The following is a 22366-nucleotide window of genomic DNA, read 5'->3' as shown; positions in this document are numbered from 1 at the left end:
TGGCCATTGAGAATTAAGTTGAAATGAGACATATTACTTATTTCTGACACTAGATCTCATCACCTGTTGGACTTACAACTTACCTTTCTTGCGCTGTGGGCAGAGGACATTCATAACCATTTTATGCTACACTCAATTTCATACATCTGGAAATTGCACTTAACTCCATTAGCTTCTAGGCAACTCAGTTATAATGCTAAAAAATGAAAACTACCATATTATAGAGCCAGAGAACAGGAGTAGGTGGTTGAGAGAAGTGCCAGCCACATGTCAGACTACTGTATTATTATTACTAGAAGTCAGAGAAAATTGTGTTTTTCTTTGAATTGTGTGTGGTTGCTCAGTAAGAATTCACCATTTTTTCTCTTGCAATGGCAATAAATTTCTGTTTTTATAGGATATACATACGTTAATGAGTTTTTCTGGACAGTATGAAAATCTTGATTTCTGCCATTTTTAGTGCTACTATGCCTTCTATATTGTTGTTCCTAGGATTTTTGAGAAGAGGGCTGCCAATTGTTCACTGAAACTGAAAACCTATTAATGAGAATGTTGTCTGACTGTCACTTTTTTATTATTTACAGTAAGCCAAAGCAAAAAATAAATAAATAAATGAAAAATGAAGTTATAGTTTCTTACCGAAATTTGAATATCTTACTGAAATAGCTTCTCATGAGAAAAATATATACCATTACCCCATATTTAATGCCCTGGCCTTTATGTTACAGTTATTTAAATAATACAATTTTCGCACATATGGAAAGAAATAGGTTTGAACTGACCCGGTATTGGATATCAAGCTTTAATGTGTAGTTTTATACAAAGTGCAGTGGAAGTGCAGAAACTTAATCGTGTAAAGCACTGTATGTTCACAGCAATTAACCTGTAAGTCATTGAAGTTTAGAACATTATGTCTACACACATTACAGCACCATACAAATAGCTTATGTGTTAGTGATAAACCATTATAATATTATCTCATGTGATATAACAAGTATAAGACTATCATATCTCTCAATAGATTGCATCCCATGTTGTACTGACACATTTCCAGTTAAACGAGTAGTAATGATGATGATCATCATCCTTTATGTCACTGGGAAATAAATAATCGGCCCATGCGATCACTCCTACTCTTATATAATATATGCTATATCTTTTCATTGGTACTAAAACTGCTTTTTATAAAGTTGTAACTCTTTACTCTCTGTTTTCCAGACTGTGAAACACCCAAATATTGTTGAAATAAAAGGAGTTATTGAAGAACCTGAAATTAGTCTTGTGATGGAATACGTTCAACATGGATCACTCCAAAGCTACCTCAAGATACATAAAGAATCCCTAGAGGATGGAAATCTTTTAAAATTTGCACTAGATGTTGCAAAAGTATGAAATACACTTCTTACCCCATACATTTTTGAAATAATAGACACACAACTGTATTTATGATTTGTTTGCTTTGTCTATAGGGTATGGATTACCTTGGAACAAAGAATATAGTTCATCGTGATTTAGCAGCAAGAAACATCCTTGTCGCTAATGAACACCACGTCAAAATATCTGACTTTGGTCTTGCTCAATTTATAGGCAACAGTGGATACTACAAGATGAAAACAAGCAGGGACCTTCCCATCAAATGGTAAGAATTGTTCATTATAAATAGTATTTAAAAATATGAATTTGCGATAATGTCATGATGTCAACACATTTTTAAATTGGGAGGTTCAGACTGTGGTGAATTATGTAAAAATAAACAAACACACAATAGCACCAGGAGCGCAACACACACAGAAATCAGACATTAGAGAATTGTATAAACAAGAGATACATACCATAATTGAAGGAGAAGCAGAAATTGTTAAGAGGAGAAAATCTGCTATGTGTTTGTTTGGAACCAGTCATCAAGAAACTAATGCTGAAGAGCAACTGTAAATAAATGTAACAGTGAAACAAGCATTTCTGTCATTGGTGTTATGGAACATATTATCTTTCACCCCAAGGTATACCATTTTTCATATGCATTTAATTTGCTGTCATAATTTATTCTTGTTCAGGCATTGCTGAGGACATTATCTGTGTGTAAGCTATGAGATAACATGTTGTCTTTACAGATAAAAAGCGTATTAATTATCTGTCTTGTTCGCATATGCAGAATGAATCTTCATATAGGGCGCTGCTGAGCTGAAGCAACTCTGTATTGTTCTGGGAGTTTATAAGAAATTTGGTGAACTGATTTTACAGATGAACATGAGGGTGATTGTAGTGTATTTTTAATTAATTTAATTATATCTAAAAACAAAGATGATGTGACTTACCAAACGAAAGACTTACCTTAGGGGGAAAAAAGGGACAGTCATTTTTTCCCCCTAAGGTAAGTCTTTCCGCTCCCGGGATTGGAATGACTCCTTACCCTCTCCCTTAAAACCCACATCCTTTCGTCTTTCCCTCTCCTTCCCTCTTTCCTGATGAAGCAACCGTTGGTTGCGAAAGCTTGAATTTTGTATGTATGTTTGTGTTTGTTTGTGTGTCTATCGACCTGCCAGCGCTTTTGTTTGGCAAGTCACATCTTCTTTGTTTTTAGATATATTTTTCCCACATGGAATGTTTCCCTCTATTATATCCATATAATTAATTTAATTTTTTAATTTATTTTTTATTGCCAGTAGGCTGCCTAATACCTTTATGTAAAGATGACAATTGGTGTAACTGTACTTACTTTTTCTGAATGTGTTCCTCAAAAGTATTTATCTTCTTCTAAAGTCCAGTTGTCAGTTTATAGCTTTAAATGAATTATAAAATAGCTTTACTCAACACTAGTAGGATAAATTTTCATTTTCTTGTAATTTGTGTTTGGACTTCAATATGTCTAATAAAATATAACAGGTTGCTATGATATTTTGTCCATCCATAAACGTTCAAATGGAAATTTACAGAAGTGATTGTATAACTGACCACTCTAAAGACTGCTTGTGATTATATACTGAAGTGACAAAGAAACTGGTCTAGGCATGCATATTCAATTACAGAGATAAGTAAACAGGCAGAATACGGTGCTGCAGTTGGCAATGCCTGTATAAGACAACAAGTGTCTGACACAGTTGTTAGATCAGTTACTGCTGCTACAATGCTATGTTATCAAGATTTAAGTGAGTCAGAACATGGTGTTATAGTCGGCCCAGGAGCGATGGGACACAGCATCTCCGAGGTAGTGATGAAGTGAAGATTTTCCTGTATGACCATTTCACGAATGTATCATGAATATAATGAATCTGGTAAAACATAAAATCTTTGACATCACTGCGGCCGGAAAAAGATCCTGCAAGAACAGGACTAACGACAACTGAGGATAATTGTTCAACGTGACAAAAATGCAACCCTACCACAAATTGCTGCAGATTTCAGTGCTGGGCCATCAACAAGTGTCAGCATGCGAACCATTCAACAAAACATCATTGATGTGGGCTTTTGGACTCCCATGATGACTGCATGAGACTAAGCTTTATACCTCACCTGGACCCATTGCACTGACTTTGGACTGTTGATGACTGGAAGCTTGTTGCCTGGTTGGATGAGTCTTGTTTCAAATTGTATTGAGCGAATGGATATGTACAGGTATGGAGACAACCTTATGAATCCATGGACCCTGCATGTCAGCAGGGGCTGTTCAAGCTGCTGGAGGCTCTGTAATGGTGTGGGTGGCATGCAATTGGCGTGATATTATTTGGTGAAGACCGCCAGTCTCGCTAGCGGGATGAAAGCAGAGCTCACCATCTGCAGCATCGTCGACAGGACTGACTGCGGACCTTTGGTACAGAGCAGAGTGGGGGGTCTGAATCAGAGGCTGAGATGGTTCTGCGACCGTGTGGGCTGCAGATTCCTCGACTTGCGCCATAGGGTGGTGGGGTTTCGGGTTCCGCTGGATAGGTCAGGAGTCCACTACACGCAACAAGCGGCTACACGGCTAGCAGGGGTTGTGTGGCGTGGGCTGGGTCGTTTTTTAGGTTAGATGGCCTCGGGCAAGTACAGAAAGGGCAACAGCCTCAACGGGTGCAGGGCAAAGTCAGGACATGCGGGGACCAAGCAGCAATCGGTATTGTAATTGTTAACTGTCGAAGCTGCGTTGGTAAAGTACCGGAACTTCAAGCGCTGATAGAAAGCACTGAAGCTGAAATCGTTATAGGTACAAAAAGCTGGTTGAAGTCAGAGATAAATTCTGCCGAAATTTTTACAAAGGTACAGACGGTGTTTAGAAAGGATAGATTGCATGCAACCGGTGGTGGAGTGTTCGTCGCTGTTAGTAGTAGTTTTTCCTGTAGTGAAATCGAAGTGGATAGTTCCTGTGAATTATTATGGGTGGAGGTTACGCTCAACAACCGAGCTAGGTTAATAATTGGCTCCTTTTACGGACCTCCCGACTCAGCAGCATTAGTGGCAGAACAACTGAGAGAAAATTTGGAATACATTTCACATAAATTTTCTCAGCATGTTATAGTCTGAGGTGGAGATTTCAATTTACCAGATATAGACTGGGACACTCAGATGTTTAGGACGGGTGGTAGGGACAGAGCATCGAGTGCACTATCCGAAAATTACCTCGAGCAATTAAACAGAGAACCGACTCGTGGAGATAACATCTTGGACCTACTGATAACAAACAGACCCGAACTTTTTGACTCTGTATGTACAGAACAGGGAATCAGTGATCATAAGGCCGTTGCAGCATCCCTGAATATGGAAGTTAGTAGGAATATAAAAAAAGGAGGAAGGTTTATCTGTTTAGCAAGAGTAATAGAAGGCAGATTTCAGACTACCTAACAGATCAAAACGAAAATTTCTGTTCCGACACTGACAATGTTGAGTGTTTATGGAAAAAGTTCAAGGCAATCATAAAATGCGTTTTAGACAGGTACGTGCCAAGTAAAACTGTGAGGGATGGGAAAAACCCACTGTGGTACAACAACAAAGTTAGGAAACTACTGCGAAAGCAAAGAGAGCTTCACTCTAAGTTTAAACGCAGCCAAAACCTCTCAGACAAACAGAAGCTAAACGATGTCAAAGTTAGCGTAAGGAGGGTTTATGCGTGAAGCGTTCAGTGAATTCGATAGTAAAATTCTATGTACCGACTTGACAGAAAATCCTAGGAAGTTCTGGTCTTACGTTAAATCAGTAAGTGGCTCGAAACAGCATATCCAGACACTCCGGGATGATGATGTCATTGAAACAGAGGATGACACGCGTAAAGCTGAAATACTAAACACCTTTTTCCAAAGCTGTTTCACAGAGGAAGAGCGCACTGCAGTTCCTTCTCTAAATCCTCACACAAACGAAAAAATGGCTGACATCGAAATAAGTGTCCAAGGAATAGAAAAGCAACTGGAATCACTCAATAGAGGAAAGTCCACTGGACATGACGGGATACCAATTCGATTCTACGCAGAGTACGCGAAAGAACTTGCCCCCCTTCTAACAGCCGTGTACCGCAAGTCTCTAGAGGAACGGAAGGTTCCAAATGATTGGAGAAGAGCACAGGTAGTCCCAGTCTTCAAGAAGGGTCATCGAGCAGATGCACAAAACCGTCGATCTGTTGTAGAATTTTAGAACATGTTTTTTGCTCGAGTATCATGTCGTTTTTGGAAACCCAGAATCTACTATGTAGGAATCAACATGGATTCCGGAAACAGCGATCGTGTGAGACCCAACTCGCTTTATTTGTTCATGAGACCCAGAAAATATTAGATACAGGCTCCCAGGTAGATGCTATTTTTATTGACTTCCGGAAGGCATTCGATACAGTTCCGCACTGTCGCCTGATAAACAAAGTAAGAGCCTATGGAATATCAGACCAGCTGTGTGGCTGGATTGAAGAGTTTTTAGCAAACAGAACACAGCATGTTGTTATCAATGGAGAGACGTCTACAGATGTTAAAGTAACCTCTGGCGTGCCACAGGGGAGTGTTATGGTACCATTGCTTTTCACAATATATATAAATGACCTAGTAGATAGTGTCGGAAGTCCCATGCGGCTTTTCGCGGATGATGCTGTAGTATACAGAGAAGTTGCAGCATTAGAAAATTGTAGCGAAATGCAGGAAGATCTGCAGTGGATAGGCACTTGGTGCAGGGAGTGGTAACTGACCCTTAACATAGACAAATATAATGTATTGCGAATACATAGAAAGAAGGATCCTTTATTGTATGGTTATATGATAGCGGAACAAACACTGGTAGCAGTTACTTCTGTAAAATATCTGGGAGTATGTGTGCGGAACGATTTGAAGTGGAATGATCATATAAAATTAATTGTTGGTAAGGTGGGTACCAGGTTGAGATTCATTGGGAGAGTCCTTAGAAAATGTAGTCCATCAACAAAGGAGGTGGCTTACAAAACACTCGTACGACCTATACTTGAGTATTGCTCATTAGTGTGGGATCCATACCAGATCGGGTTGACGGAGGAGATAGAGAAGATCCAAAGAAGAGCGGCGCGTTTCGTCACAGGGTTATTTGGTAACCGTGATAGCGTTACGGAGATGTTTAACAAACTCAAGTGGCAGACTCTGCAAGAGAGGCGCTCTGCATCGCGGTGTAGCTTGCTCGCCAGGTTTTGAGAGGGTGCGTTTCTGGATGAGGTATCGAATATATTGCTTCCCCCTACTTATACCTCCCGAGGAGATCACGAATGTAAAATTAGAGAGATTCGAGCGCGCACGGAGGCTTTCAGACAGTCGTTCTTCCCGCGAACCATATGCGACTGGAACAGGTAAGGGAGGTAATGACAGTGGCACGTAAAGTGCCCTCCGCCACACACCGTTGGGTGGCTTGCGGAGTATAAATGTAGATGTAGATGAAGATGTAGATATGGTACCCATGATATGTCTAGATATGACTCTGACAGGTGACGTACATAAGCATCCTGACTGATCACCTGCATCTGTTCGTGTCCATTGTGCATTCCGAGGGACCTGAACAATTCAAGCAAGACAATGTGACACCCCACAATCCAGAATTGCTACAGAGTGGCTCCAAGAACACTCTTCTGGGTTTAAACGCTTTTGCTGACCATCAAACTCACCAGACATGAACAGTATTGAGCAGATCTGGGATGCCTTGGCTGGCCGAAGTGGCCGTGCGTTTCTAGGCGTTGCAGTCTGGAACCGCGAGACCACTACGGTCGCAGGTTCGAATCCTGTCTCAGGCATGGATGTGTGTGATGTCCTTAGGTTAGTTAGGTTTAACTAGTTCTAAGTTCTAGGGGACTAATGACCTCAGAAGTTGAGTCCCATAGTGCTCAGAGCCATTTGAACCATTTTTTTGGGATCCTTGCATCGTGCTATTCAGAAGAAATCTCCACCGCCCCATACTCTTACGGATTTATGGACAGCTCTGCAGGATTAATGGTGTCAGTTCCCTCCAGCACTACTTCAGACATTAGTCGAGTCCATGCCACATTGTGTTGTGACACTGCTGTGTGCCCTTGGGGGACCTACAGGCAGTGTACCAGTTTCGTTGGCTCTTCTGTGTATTGTAGCAGCATCTGACTGTATAAAGATTAGTCTATGAAACTGACTTTAAATATAATTCTAACATGGAATGCTGCTAGATAAAGGCCAAACAGAGGTTGACTATATGCAAGTAACTATAATCTATTGTACCTTGGTGCACACTGACTGTAGCTTTGTGCACACCCTATATTTAAAGAAATGAGTAAGACTTTACAGATTGCTTGAATATGAAGTTATTATGTTTTAATAATAATATAAAAGACAAGAAAAGTGGAGGATAAATATACACATTATGGAGTAAAATTATTTTGGTTGACAATTGGCCCAACATCCTTAAATAGTAAAATTATATATTTAAAAAAAATCAGTTTTACAGTACTAAGACAATGAAATTTTGGAAACATTACATTCTTAGATTAAAACATTGTAGAATTCTTATGACAACAATAATTTTGATTGAAGATAACGTTTGAAATATATAGTTTTCAGGAAAGACAAAGTGAGCTTTAGAAAGGCATGAATGAGGAGATTCCGAATAAATCATGTCAATCCTAAAGCAGAGACTGATTAATGGTGTTGAATTTTGAAGTACACAGTTTTAGTGAACCCTGAATTTTGAATATTTTGCTAAGAAAATGTTTCTGCATCAATTATTTGTGTTTTTGGTAGATACATCCTGGAAACTGTACACTGAATTACAAGATTATCAAAAATATAGCATGGATAATAATGTGAATGTTTTGTATTTGTAGTTAATGTGATGAATGCCAGTGTATTCTGTGCTTTGGAATCAATATCAGATTACTAGACGCAACTTTGCCTAAACGAGAGTTTTACCAGTTTAGTATACAGGATGATTCAAGAAGATATACATATATTTTAATATGTCATTCTACAAGTAAAAATCAAGAAAAAAGTTCATATAAACATAGGCCCGCAAATTTTTAGTTACGGAGTTATGGCTAATAAAAGATTTTGCCTGAAATTTAGCAACTTTGCTAATATGAAGCCATCACAAAACTGTACAAGGTTAAAGTAAAGCACAATTTTCATTAATTTTGTTGTTATTGGTCTGGTGAATCTAATAAAACATGTCCCAGACATGTATCTGCAGTAGTTTTCCAGAACATCCAGAAAAGCAAAGATTATTATACAAGTAAATTTATTTACTTTCCATTAAGAACGTAGAAATGTTTATGTCATTGTTGACAACTGTTAGTGAGTTGTTTCAGTCATTTCCTAATCTTGAAATGAGTTAGTTTTATGTATTGTTCAGTGAAAGAACGTAATAACAACAGTGTATTTAAATGAAACCACATAGTAACTGTTGTAGTTTGTAGATTATTTATGAAATATTTTACGACAGAGGAATACACCAATATGGTGTTTATTTATGGCAAATATACATGAGACAGTACTTGCTCACTTTATGAATGCAATAGGTCCATCAAATAAGGAGGTGGCTTACGAAACACTCGTTCGACCTATACTTGAGTATTGCTCATCAGTGTGGGATCCGTACCAGATCGGGTTGACGGAGGAGATAGAGAAGATCCAAAGAAGAGCGGCGCGTTTCGTCACAGGGTTATTTGGTAACCGTGATAGCGTTACGGAGATGTTTAACAAACTCAAGTGGCTGACTCTGCAAGAGAGGCGCTCTGCATCACGGTGTAGCTTGCTCGCCAGGTTTTGAGAGGGTGCGTTTCTGGATGAGGTATCGAATATATTGCTTCCCCCTACTTATACCTCCCGAGGAGATCACAAATGTAAAATTAGAGAGATTCGAGCGCGCACGGAGGCTTTCAGACAGTCGTTCTTCCCGCGAACCATATGCGACTGGAACAGGAAAGGGAGGTAATGACAGTGGCACGTAAAGTGCCCTCCGCCACACACCGTTGGGTGGCTTGCGGAGTATAAATGTAGATGTAGATGTAGATGTGGAATTAAGAACAACCCTGTGAAACTGAAATGAGCAACAAAATCTGTTCATACACATGGAGCTAAATGCATTGAACTCAGTGAAGACATTTTTGAACATTTATTGTGAATGTATTGTGAAATTGTATGTACACTATACAACTTCCTTAACACTGTGTTTTTTCCGGTTTAAGATAAATTCACGTGTTCTATGGTATTAATAAAAGCAGATTATCTGACACATTCATACAGTTTCAGTTAAGATTATTACAATCATTTTTCCAAAATTAAATTATCTACAACTTCTGTTGAAAACTTTGTGCAATTGTCTGGAATTTAAAAAACAAATTGGGCCAGATAGTTAACAAATTAAAAATTTTACAAAATTACTTCTTTGCTTCTCTGGATGTTCTGGAAAACTGCTGCAGGTACATGTCTGGAACATGTTTTATTAGATTCACCAAATCAATAACAACAAAATAAATGGAAATCATGCTTTACTTCAACCTCGTACAGTTTTATGATGGCTTCATATTAACGAAGATTCTAAATTTCAGGCAAAATCTTTTATTAGCTGTAACTCTGTAACTCAATATTTACAGACCTATGTTTATATGAACTTTTTTCTTTATTTTCACTTGTAGAGTAACATATTAAAACATCTGCATATCTTCATGAATCACTCTGTATGTATTACAGAAGAAAAAAGAATGGTATTTACTGTATTATGGGTGTAGTATTATAGCAGGTATGTCTATTCCAGTTGCTGTGTTTCATGGGAATTTTAGGCATAAGAGATCTTCTGATATTATTTGTTTAGTGAGATGCAATGCGATTGAACTGAATTGCATGCAGTTTCTTAATTCCTTTTCACAACTGAATTTTACTTCTTTGTAGATGTGCTTTATTTTCAGAAGTGTGTCAGATCTCACTAAGTGCATCACACGCAGTGTAATACAGTCCATCTTTTGGTCTGCATTCAGAGTTGATCTCCTCTGCTGTTTCTTTAAGTGCCACCTTACCTATTCCTGGATACCTTAGCAAATGTGCTAATGTTCCCATTCTTATGGCAAAGGTACAGAAACCAGATGGCAGTTATAAGTGTTGAGGGGCACAAAAGGGAAGCAGTGGGTGAGAAGGGAGTGAGACAGGGTTGTAGCCTATCTCCAATGTTATTCACGCTGTATATTGAGCAAGCAGTAAAGGAAATAAAAGAAAAATTTGGAATAGGAATTAAAATCCATGGAGAAGAAATAAAAACTTTCAGGTTTGGCGACAACATTGTAATTCTGTCAGAGACAGCAAAGGACCTGGGAGAGCAGTTGAATGGAATGGACAGAGTCTTGAAAGGAGTATATGAAATGAACATCAACAAAAGCAAAATGAGGATAATGGAATGTAGTCGAATTAAATCAGGTGATACTGAGGGACTTAGATTAGGAAATGGGACACTTAAAGTAGTAGATGAGTTGTGCTATTTGGGGAGCAAAGTTCAGAAGTTCAGATGTTCAAATGTGTGTGAAATATTATGGGACTTAACTGCTAAGGTCATCAGTCCCTAAGCTTACACATTAGTTAACCTAAATTATCCTAAGGACAAACACACACACACACCCATGCCCAAGGGAGGGCTCGAACCTCCGCCGGGACCAGCCACACAGTCCATGACTGCAGTGCCTTAGACCGCTCAGCTGGGGAGTAAAGTAACTGATGATAATTGAAGTAGAGAGGATATAAAATGTAGACTGGCAATGGCAAAGAAAGTGTTTCTGAAGACGAGAAATTTGTTAACAGCGGGTATAGATTTAAGTGTCAGGAAGTTGTTTCTGAAAGTATTTGTATGGAGTGTAGCCATTTATGGAAGTGAAACGTGGACGATAAATAGTTTAGACAAGAAGAGAATAGAAGCTTTTGAAATGTGGTGCTACAGAAGAATGCTGAAGATTAGATGGGTAGATCACATAACTAATCAGGAGGTACTGAATAGAATTGGGGAGAACAGGAATTTGCAGTACAACTTGACTAGAAGAAGGGATCGTTTGGTAGGACACATTCTGAGGCATGAAGGGATCATCAGTTTAATATTGGAAGGAAGTGCGGAGGGTAAAAATCGTAGAGGGAGACCAAGGCATGAATACACTAAACAGATCAGAAGGATGTAGGTTGCAGTAGTTACTTGGAGATGAAGAAGATTGCGCGGGGTAGATTAGCTTGGAGAGCTGCATCAAACCAGTCTCTGGACTGGAGACAACAACAATATTGTGTTCAAGACATACACTTTTGGGAACTTCTTTCTCATCTCCACATCAGTACCTGATACCAGACCTGTTTTGTCAAGGAATGTTTTCTTCAGAATGCACCATTCTATTTCTGATGCCCTTGTTTCTTCAGGCACTTCGTATAATTTTGGTAGATAGATGCAGTCTACTACCAGTACTGCTTTGTCATTCTTGCCATTTCCGCTACTCATCATCTTCATCTTATCTTTGTTTATCCTGCACCTATATCTTACACCAAGTGTATTGTACATTCCCTTTCTTCTAAGACTCCCTTACTTTTTGCCTGGAGGGCTATGTAGTCTAGGAACTATACAAGATATTTCTATTTTCTTTGCCCTCTTTGTTACTCTTCTGAATTTCTCATACCCCTATACTACTCAGCTGCTGAATTTATCTCTACTTCAAACAAATCATTTATGTAATTTTAAATTTTACACAGAGCAATACACATGTCTGTAATGTGGCAAAGTCAGTATCCATTCAAATAATCATTAGAGTTATGCAGAAGTTAGGTTCCTGAATCCTAATATTCTGATAAATTATGTAAGTAGTGCCAAATGAGGTATCTGTTTTACATTATTTTTGAATATCTGAGGTCAATTTTCTGCCTGATATCTACCTGCAACCTGTTGAAGACTTTTGCACCATAGTTTAAAATTCCATTCTGAACCCTAGATGGGGATGTGTAGTCTGCATAGATTTTTTTTTTTTTTTTTTTTTTTTTTTTTTTTTTTTTTTTTTTTTTGGGAATTATACATTTCATCATAAATTCACTGTCATTGTTAACCACAAGTACCATTAAACAGTAAATGTAAGGGCACATAAGTGTAAGATTCCCTCACTCCCTTAGGAGGATTCTGCAAGATGGGTGGTTATCAAAATAACAGACAGGACATCTTTGTGAGTCAGCAGCCATGACCATGCACAAAAACACCAAATTTTTCTGTCTTGGTCACACTTTGTTATTTCATATTTTGATTTCATGTTTCAGCTAACTGGCATCATTGAATCAAATACTTTAAAACACAATATGATGCATGTTGTCAAATAGTACACATATGTATGAGGTGTGCATCTACATATCATACAAATGTGTACTATTTGACAATATACATTATACTGATGTTTTATAGTGTTATTTGATCTGATGGAGGCAGTTAGCCTAAACATAGTCAAAATAAGCAATAGTAAAGTGTCACAAAGAGAGAGAAATTTGGTGTCTTTGGTTATCAACTTCACACAGTGTTCTTATTGCACATCTACATCTACCTCTAAACTCAACAAACGACTGTGTTGTGCATGACAAACTTACTTCCCATTGTTCCACTTATTAGGTCTCCTTCCCATTCCTTTCAGATATGGTGAGTGAGAAGAATAATTGTTTAAATCACTCTGTGCTCGCTGCAATTGGTCTATTCTTGTCTTTGTGGCTCCTGTTGGAGTGATATGTCAGGAGTTGTAGTATATTCCCAAATTCCTCACTTAATGCTGATTCTTGAAACTTCTTTAGTGTTTTTTCACCAGATAGTCTGTGTCTATCTCCAAGTGTCTGCCAGTTTAGATTTTCAGTGTCTTTGTTACACTCTCCAGTGTGTCAGATTTACCTGTCACCATAATGCTGCCCTTATGTGAATATATTCAGTATCCCCAATCAGTCCTATTGCAGTGGGTTCCACATATGTGAACAACATTCTAGGATGCAACACACAAGTGTTTTTTAATCAATCTCTTTTGTAGGCTAATTGAATTTTTCCAGTATGCTCACAGTGAATCAGAGTCTTTCACCTGCTTCACATACAATTAAGTGTACATGATGATTCCATTTCACACCCGTACAAATTTTTTTTGAGTCGATCAGCCTTCTGACTGATTTGATGCGGCTCACCACGAATTTCTCTCCTGTGCCAACCTCTTCATTTCAGAGTGGCACTTGCAACCTACATCCTGAATTATTTGCTGAATGTGTTCCAATCACTGTCTTCCTCTGCAGTTTTTGCACTCTACAGCTCCCTCTAGTATCATGGAACTCATCCCCTCATGTCTTCACAGGTGTCTTATTATCCAGTACCTTCTACTTGTCAGTATTTTCCACATACCCCTTTCCTCTCCGATTCTGTGCAGAACCTCCTCATTCTTTGTCTTATCAGTCCACTTAATTTTCAACATTTGTACAATTTTCCCACAGTCCATGTTCCTTGTAGGTATTTGTATGATTGGACTGAGTGTGGCCATGTATGGAAGTGAAACATGGATGATAAATAGTTTGGACAAGAAGAGAATAGAAGCTTTCGAAATGTGGTGCTACAGAAGAATGCTGAAGATTAGATGGGTAGATCAAATAACTAATGAGGAAGTATTGAATAGAATTAGGGAGAAGAGAAATTTGTGGCACACCTTGACTAGAAGAAGGGATTGGTTGGTAGGACGTGTTCTGAGGCATCAAGGGATCACCAATTTAGTATTGGGGGGGGGGGGGGGGGAACTGTAGAGGGAGACCAAGAGATGAATACAATAAGCAGATTCAGAAGGATGTAGGTTGCCGTACATACTGGGAGATGAAGAAGCTTGCATAGGATAGAGCAGCATGGAGAGTTGCATCAAACCAGTCTCTGGACTGAAAACAACAACAACAACAACAACAACAATTGACTGATTCCATCTGTAGCACACTAATATTTTAGTCGTAAGATAGGACAGTTTTGTGAAGAGAGCAATTGTTACATTTCTCAGTATTTGGAGTGAGTTTCCAGTCTCTACAGCATTTTGAAATATTATCAAGATCCTGACAGGATATTTGTGCAACTTTTTTGAGGCAGTACTTCATTATACCAGGGTAATCCCAAAAGTAAGGTCTCCTATTTTTTAAAAGTACATAGACCTGTTTATTTCTACAATGTTTTACATCAGTTTACAGCTTGAACATTTATCTATTTTTCGACATAGTCACCATTTCTGTTTATGCATTTTTGTAGACGCTGTGGCAGGTTTTGTATGCCCATGTCATACCAGCTTGCCGCCATGCTGTTTAGAAAGTTATACACCTCTTATTTCACCTCGTCGTCGGAGCTGAATCGCTTTCCGGCCAAATGTTCTTTTAACCTAGGGAACAGGTGATAAGCATTGGGTGCCAAGTCAGAACTATAGGGTGGGTGGATGATTATGTTCCACTGAAACTGTCGCAGGAGAGCAACGGTTCACCGAGCGTTGTGTGGACGAGCATTGTCATGGAGATTGTGTATGCCCTTGCTCAACATTCTTCTTCTCTGGTTATGTATTGCCCATTTTGAGTTTTTCCAGAGTCTCACGGTAACTGTCAGCGTTAATTGTGGTCCCTGTAGGCATAAAGTCGACCAACAATACCCCTTTCCTATCCCAAAAAATGGTTGTCATGACTTTACTGGCAGACTGTGTTTGTTTGAATTTCCATGGCTTTGGCGAAGAAGGATGCTGCCACTGGTGTGATTGTTGCTTGGTCTCAGGTGTAAAGTGATATGCCCAGGTTTCGTCACCCGTGACAATTGAGTCCAGAAAGTTGTCCTGTTCGGCTGCAAGGCGGTGAAGAAATGCGCAGGAAGCATCAACTCGTTCCTGCATGTGGTCCTCAGTCAGCATGCGTGGCACCCATCTTGTGCACACCTTCTGGTAGTTCAATGTTTTCATTAAAATACTGTGAGCGGTGCTTCAGGAAACTTCAGGAACCAGTGTGCAGATATCATCCAGGGTGATCCACCGATCTTCACGCATGCTTTGCTCAACCTTCAGCACTGTCTCCTCAGAAATTGACAGTCTCCTGCTCCTTTATTCATCGTGAATTTTGGTCCGACCAGCTGCAAACTCTCTACACCACTTACGAACATTTTGGACATCCATGCACGACTCACCATACACTTCTGTCAATTGGCAATAGATTTCAATCGGCGCTGTGCCCTTTGTGTTCACAAACTGAATAACTGCACGCAATTCACACTCGGCGGTAACATCCACTGGAAGCTTCATTCTCAATGGCTGCCAAGCCAAGACTGAGCACCTCAGCGTGGCATGCGCATGTTTACACACAGTGCGTGAAGCACTCTTCATAACAGTGTGACCAACTGCCAGACAAACAGAGTTCTGTACTTATAAAAAAATAGGAGACCTTACTTTTGGGATTACCCTCGTAGATCATTGCATCATCTGCAAAATGTCTGAGGTTACTGTTAATATCATCTAGTTTATTGTTAATGTCATCTGCCAGGCCATTAATCTATAAAAAGAGCATCAAAGGCCCATTCACAAAGTCAACATCAACATCTACACCTGTCACTGGCTCTCCATCCAAAATGATGTGCTGCTTCCACCCTACCAAGAAATCCTCAGCCCAGTCACAAAATTCCATATGATGCTGTATATTATTGTACTTTAATTAGTAAGCATATGTGTGAAACTGGATAAAATGCTTTTCAGAAATCAGGAAGTACTGCACCTGAGTGACTGCCTTGATCCATAGCTTTCAGGAGTCTTGTGACAAAACTGTGAGATGGACTTTGCAGAACTGATGGAGGTGGCTTCTCCATGCTGGTTGGTGTGGAGAAGGTCATTCTTTTGAAGATAGATCATTATGTCTGAGCTCAGAATATGTTTGAAGATCAAGGGACCTGCAAGATGTTATGGTTAAAGCAGGGTTTAACTCGGCAGCAATTTCTGTGTACTGATTGTGATTTTATTGGGTCATGGAGCTTTGCTCAGTTCCAGTGATTTCAATTGTTTCTCAACACCATGGACAGTACTATGTGTATTACTCATCTTTGTAGTAGTGCAAGAATTTAACTGGGGCAGTTCTTATCGAATTTCCTCTTTAAAGGAACATTACAAAACATAATGCAGAATTTCTATATACTTGAAAAAAGACAGCATTGGTCGTATATTTTTTACTATTGCAAAATCGATTTTCTGTCACTGAGTGACCATCTTCAGTGCTATATTGTATAACTTAAATTGGGATGCACTGTTGTCACTAAGCTTACGGCAATCACAGTCTATGTGATTGCCGTAAGCTAAGTGACAACAGTGCATCCCAATTTAAGTTATGCAATATAGCACTGAAGATGGTCACTCAGTGACAGAAAATCAATTTTGCAATAGTAAAAAATATACGACCAATGCTGTCTTTTTTCAAGTATACCTGTTATCTGGTCGTAGTGCACAAGACAACATGGAGTCGCCAATCAACAGAATTTCTATGTTTGCTTGGCTGTCCTCCATTTCATTTACTGTGACATCCGTGAGTGTTGGGACTCTTAACTTCTTTGAAACTTATACTCTTTACTTGTGACCAGAATTTATTTTCAGTTTTGTGGGTAGTCATTCACTATAGTTCTGCTATTGTATTTGTTGATGGCTTCACAAATTGCATTTTTGATACTCAAATAAGTTTCATTTAGCATTGCCCTATCCGTAACCCTGTGTTTTGTTTTACATCTGTTTTGCAGTAGCAATTGTTTTTTTAGAAGTTTCTTTATGACGTCTGTATTCTGTGTATGGTCCTTCACATATTGAACTGTTCTTCTAGGTAAATATGTGTGTAATGTTTGGTCACTTACACCTCCAAACTACAGTAACAGTTTCTGTACTTGCTCTTGCCTACAAACATTTCAGGTTCCTCATTGAGCTATGACACTACTGTCCCCTTTATCAGGTTTACTGAACATGTAGGCCTTTTTTGTTTTAGTTGACCTTTATAATTTGGTAACCATTACTACTGCCAGTGACTCGTACTCACTGATACCAGTTTCAGTTTGGATATCCTCAAAAACTCAGGTCTATTTATTGCCATTGGATCCAATATATTCCATCATGAGTGAACTTTTGAACTATCTGTTCTAGATAGTTTTCAGAGAAGGCATTTTGTGTTGTTTCACAGGATGTCTTGTCATGGTCACTACTTCCATATCTTTAGCTGTACCATCTGATGGTTCAATGATCAAAGTCTCTTCCAGTGATGACAGAATGATTGAAGAACATATATACTAGTGAACTGATACTTTCTCTAAAGTTTTGTGTTATGTCTGAGGGTGCGTCTGGTGGTCAGTAGACAGAACCAATTATAAGTTTATATTCATCCTAAATGTTCAGTCTCACCCAAACAATCTCTCATGCAGCTTCTATTTCTGTCTCAGTGGATTTTAGTTTCTTGTCTATTGTGACAAATATACCACCTCAATTTCCCATTAGCCCAACCTTATTTTTACCCCCAAAATCTCACTGCTATCAATTTTGGGTTTTAATCAGCTTTCTGTACCTAATATTTTGTGACCTCCAAAGCTTTTTAGGTGCACTCCAAACTCTGGCACTTCATTGTGAATTGATCACTATTATTTTAATCCATGTGTATTTGGAACATAAACCGTATTTTGGGGTCTCCTGAAGTCCATCAAATGGACTGGATGGAGAGTCAGCTAACTTAAAGGACTATGTGTGCACACCATACAGTCAGCTATATGGGTTAGCAGGCTCTGATGGGTAGTGTACATTTAACCCATTTATGGGGACACTGTAGTTCTCAATCCTGTGGCATAAGCCTAGCAAGTCATAGTGTAGTTTATTATAGACCCTCCAAAGTCTCTGGTTCAAACCTTCCACTCAGCTCACAATGAGGGAGCCAATATGTGTTCTGGGGTTGATTTCCCAAAATTGCTCCAGGCAAGTGCCTGAATGTTTCCTCTGCAATGGCATAGACAATTTCCTTCCCCATCCTTGACACCATATGAGCTGGTGTTCCATCTCTAATGAGCTCAATGTCTATGGAATGTTAAACACAATCTTCCTTGCTTTGTTCCTTCCTTTCGTTACAGGGCTCATAGATATTCCACTGACATGCCATTCACAGTCTATTGGACGAGTGGTGACAGATTTTGATCTGCCTGTAGAGGAGAGAGAATCCATAGGAGAGGATAGTAGTTGAGACATTTTTGATACCATTGGAATGGTAAGTGCGAAGACAGTGGTGACGGTGGGGGTTCCGTTGTGAACAAAGACTGTGGAATAGGAAGTAGAAGGGGCACATAAATGCATATCTTGCACAATTTGTAAGCTGCAGCTAGTAAGTCTGCAAATGACTGTATTAACAGGACATGTCAGTGTGACCAATAATAATTCGACAAGTGTAGAAGCCTGAGTCAATAGTTTCTCACTAAATTACCAAAAAAGGTATAGTAACATGAGCAAAGGATCAACCAAAGCAAAACAGTTGAGACCATATGCTGTCAGGAGGAAACCTCAGAAAGAAAAACAGTGGTAAAGAGAGTAGTGCAGTGGACATTGTCACTTCATTTGCTAGTGACAATGTAAAATAAAGAACATGTGGCACATGGAAATTATGTGTCAGTCTCTGACAACCTGTTCATCAGAGTTAGGTACATATAAAATTTTCTTCTCCTTCATCTGTCTTTCGAGATTGTTGTCTTCTCATTTACCCTTTCATATAATCGCAAATGCCTGTTTATTTAAAACTTTTCCTACACCTTCGTTACACGAATACATTAGCAGTTACTGCCACTGTTCAACTATGCATTTTGAGGGGGCCATCACCAGCACTCAGAATGAGAATGTGTTTCTGTGCAGGTGCCAGGACATTTGTGCTTGTATTATACTTTCTGGCTATGGACATGATGATGACCAATCACTTAATTAGTGCCAATGTGTATGAGTCCAGACACTCTGTACTGGCTGATTCTGCTGTCTAGGATCCCACACCCATCTGGTGCTGCCATGCATGCAGTGTTCCAGAAGAGTTCTTGTATGGCTCACTTGGGTGAAGGCATAGGTATTCAGGAATGGCAGTTTATTAATTTGCTTGTAGGGGTAATTTCGTATCCCAAAGGCTAGAGGTGCTGTGAACTTTTATCCACTTCACCACCCGTCTTTTGTCATGGCACTTGACACAATTAAAGCGACTGGAGTCTTCAGCCGACATAGCTCAGGGCTTTTATTCAGAGTATGAGCAGTGGGTTAGAGTAAACCATGGACCTTTAGAACAATAATCAAAGAAGCTAAACTTCTAGGCTGGTAATAATAATGTGCTTCTGTAGCAGTACTACTGTCACAGTTGACATCGTGTTTATTCTTCCTAGCAAAGTTTCATTTGATGAGTCAGGCCTTTGCTCCATTACATCATTCACTCTTGCTGAATGAAGCTGTGCAGTCATTGTGTCACTGACTCATATATGTGAGCAGCAGTGTTCAGATTCTGAATGTAGGTTTTTTTGTCATTTTCTTAAGCCCATTCAGGCAAGGAATGTTGGGATTGAGCCTTCAATAATGGTACGGCCTACTATCGTTCTCATCCATATGTAATACAACATAATGCCCCATTTCTTACATTGCCCCTCCCTTTTCTTCACATTCTTCTGTATTTCCTTTGTGCCACAGGCTGTACTAATAAATTGAGTTTTTTTGTAGTTGAAAACTAATTTATTTTTTAATGTTCTGCACCATTTTTATAGGTATGCACCTGAAAGTCTGAGAGATGGGAAGTTTTCTCCTCAATCAGATGTTTGGTCATATGGAGTGACATTATATGAAATGTTTTCCCGTGGAGAAGATCCTATTCTGCCAGCTTGTATCAACCATCAAGATCAACAGGCTCTGCTGACAGCACTTGAGAATGGTGCACGCCTGCCGTGCCCATGCAGCTGTCCACAAGAACTTTATATTAAGCTCATGTGTCCGTGTTGGCAGGCTGAACCATACCATCGTCCAAAATTTTCAGAACTTGTTAAATGCATTGAGGATTTGATGATTCATTACGAGTTGCAACCAGCATTCTAGTCAGTTTTCAAATTTTTATACTGTGATACATTTGTTGAAATTGGTGCATATTTTTCTGTGGTGCTGCATTTAAATATTTTGTTCTTTGTGTGCAAAATTATGTACTGCTGTGCAGGAGAAGTGGCACAAACATATGATTTTTTGTACAGTTTTGTTTTTTATACCATCAATATTGTTGCTCTTATAAATATATTGTGTTGCTCATATTGCTTTTTGATATAGTGTATTCTTCATATATGTAAAAACAAAGATGAGGTGACTTACCGAACAAAAGCGCTGGCAGGTCGATAGACACACAAACAAACACAAACATACACACAAAATTCAAGCTTTCGCAACAAACTGTTGCCTCATCAGGAAAGAGGGAAGGAGAGGGGAAGACGAAAGGAAGTGGGTTTTAAAGGAGAGGGTAAGGAGTCATTCCAATCCCGGGAGCGGAAAGACTTACCTTAGGGGGAAAAAACGACAGGTATACACTCGCACACACGCACATATCCATCCACACATACAGACACAAGCAGACACAAGCAACCTTGCAAATCTGATTCTGTCACTCTTACAGGCCCACTATTTTTTTCACATTCATCAATAAGCCCTCTGTACTGTGCAAGCATTTCTTTGATGAGTAGTTTGGTTTGTCCAGTGGCAACATCCACCATATCATTAACCTCATTTGGTAAACTGGCCATCTGTTCTTGAGTAAATGACCATTTACTACATAAAGTCTCCAACTGTTCTATTACAGTGCTTGTGTCTGTATGTGTGGATGGATATGTGCGTGTGTGCGAGTGTATACCTGTCGTTTTTTCCCCCTAAGGTAAGTCTTTCCGCTCCCGGGATTGGAATGACTCCTTACCCTCTCCTTTAAAACCCACTTCCTTTCGTCTTCCCCTCTCCTTCCCTCTTTCCTGATGAGGCAACAGTTTGTTGCGAAAGCTTGAATTTTGTGTGTATGTTTGTGTTTGTTTGTGTGTCTATCGACCTGCCAGCGCTTTTGTTCGGTAAGTCACCTCATCTTTGTTTTTATATATAATTTTTCCCACGTGGAATGTTTCCTTCCATTATATTGATATCATTAATTCTTCATATATGTGTACATATATGTGTATAGTAGTCAAGATGTGAGATATTACTTTTGTGATGGCACTTAAAACAAGCAAAGAGCTTTAAGACCTGACCTTCAGCTGGTGTGTTACATAAAGTTGACAAACTTAGTTTACTTTTATATGAAAACTTTATAGCACTGTTGTTTTCTATGCTGCTGATTAAAAAGTATTGTTTCAGAGTTCTTTAAGAGTCATTGACGTTTCTATTTTTAGCCATTAAATGATTTATATTGTTTCATATTTGTAGATGTCCATTTGTTAAGTAATCATATCACCTAACTTCAATAAATATCATTTATCTTTTTTATATTATGCGTATTGTGTTTTTTTCCAGTGTTTTTATTTGGGAACGCTGTGTTCAGTCAGCTGCATTTTGCAGATTAGAATGAGATATAAATTTGTACACATATTTCTTCTCATGGCATCACTGTATGATGAAGACTATGGTGCACAGTTGTGCTTTAAGACACAACTGTGTAGTTTTTTACTGATTGACGTTGGAAGATTTCAGACAAATCCTATTTCTGCAGTCAAAGACTGCATGAGCAGCCACAGTGAAATTAAGCAAGCTTTCAATTTTTATTTTCACAGTTAGGTTAAAACTGATGTTTCAAATTTTGCAACATATACCATTGTAACATCTATTACCTTACAAAGCAGTTTCAGATTCCATTTAAACTTGCCTCTAAATATGATTCATAATAATTTGTCATAAGGAAAGTGAAGTTTACCCTTTCCACAACATTTCTCTCCCTGC

At 38.9% G+C, this 22366-nt stretch overlaps 1 protein-coding gene across 1 annotated transcript in view; it reads left to right on the top strand.

Moving 5' to 3' along the window:
- Positions 1 to 20844, top strand: part of LOC126482111 (tyrosine-protein kinase hopscotch) — a 190481-nt gene extending 169637 nt beyond the window's left edge. Inside the window, exons 15-17 of the mRNA XM_050106087.1 lie at positions 1219 to 1386; positions 1470 to 1639; positions 20179 to 20844. Coding sequence (XP_049962044.1) covers positions 1219 to 1386; positions 1470 to 1639; positions 20179 to 20503 — 663 coding nt within the window. The 3' untranslated portion in view covers positions 20504 to 20844. The remainder of the gene's footprint in view (positions 1 to 1218; positions 1387 to 1469; positions 1640 to 20178) is intronic.
- Positions 20845 to 22366: the final 1522 nt, after the last annotated feature.

The sequence above is a fragment of the Schistocerca serialis genome, chromosome 5, assembly GCF_023864345.2.
Source record: "Schistocerca serialis cubense isolate TAMUIC-IGC-003099 chromosome 5, iqSchSeri2.2, whole genome shotgun sequence".
In the NCBI taxonomy this organism is placed as follows: domain Eukaryota; kingdom Metazoa; phylum Arthropoda; class Insecta; order Orthoptera; family Acrididae; genus Schistocerca; species Schistocerca serialis.
The sequence above is the reverse complement of the archived record's forward strand: the minus strand, read 5'-3'. Positions and strand labels throughout refer to the sequence as shown.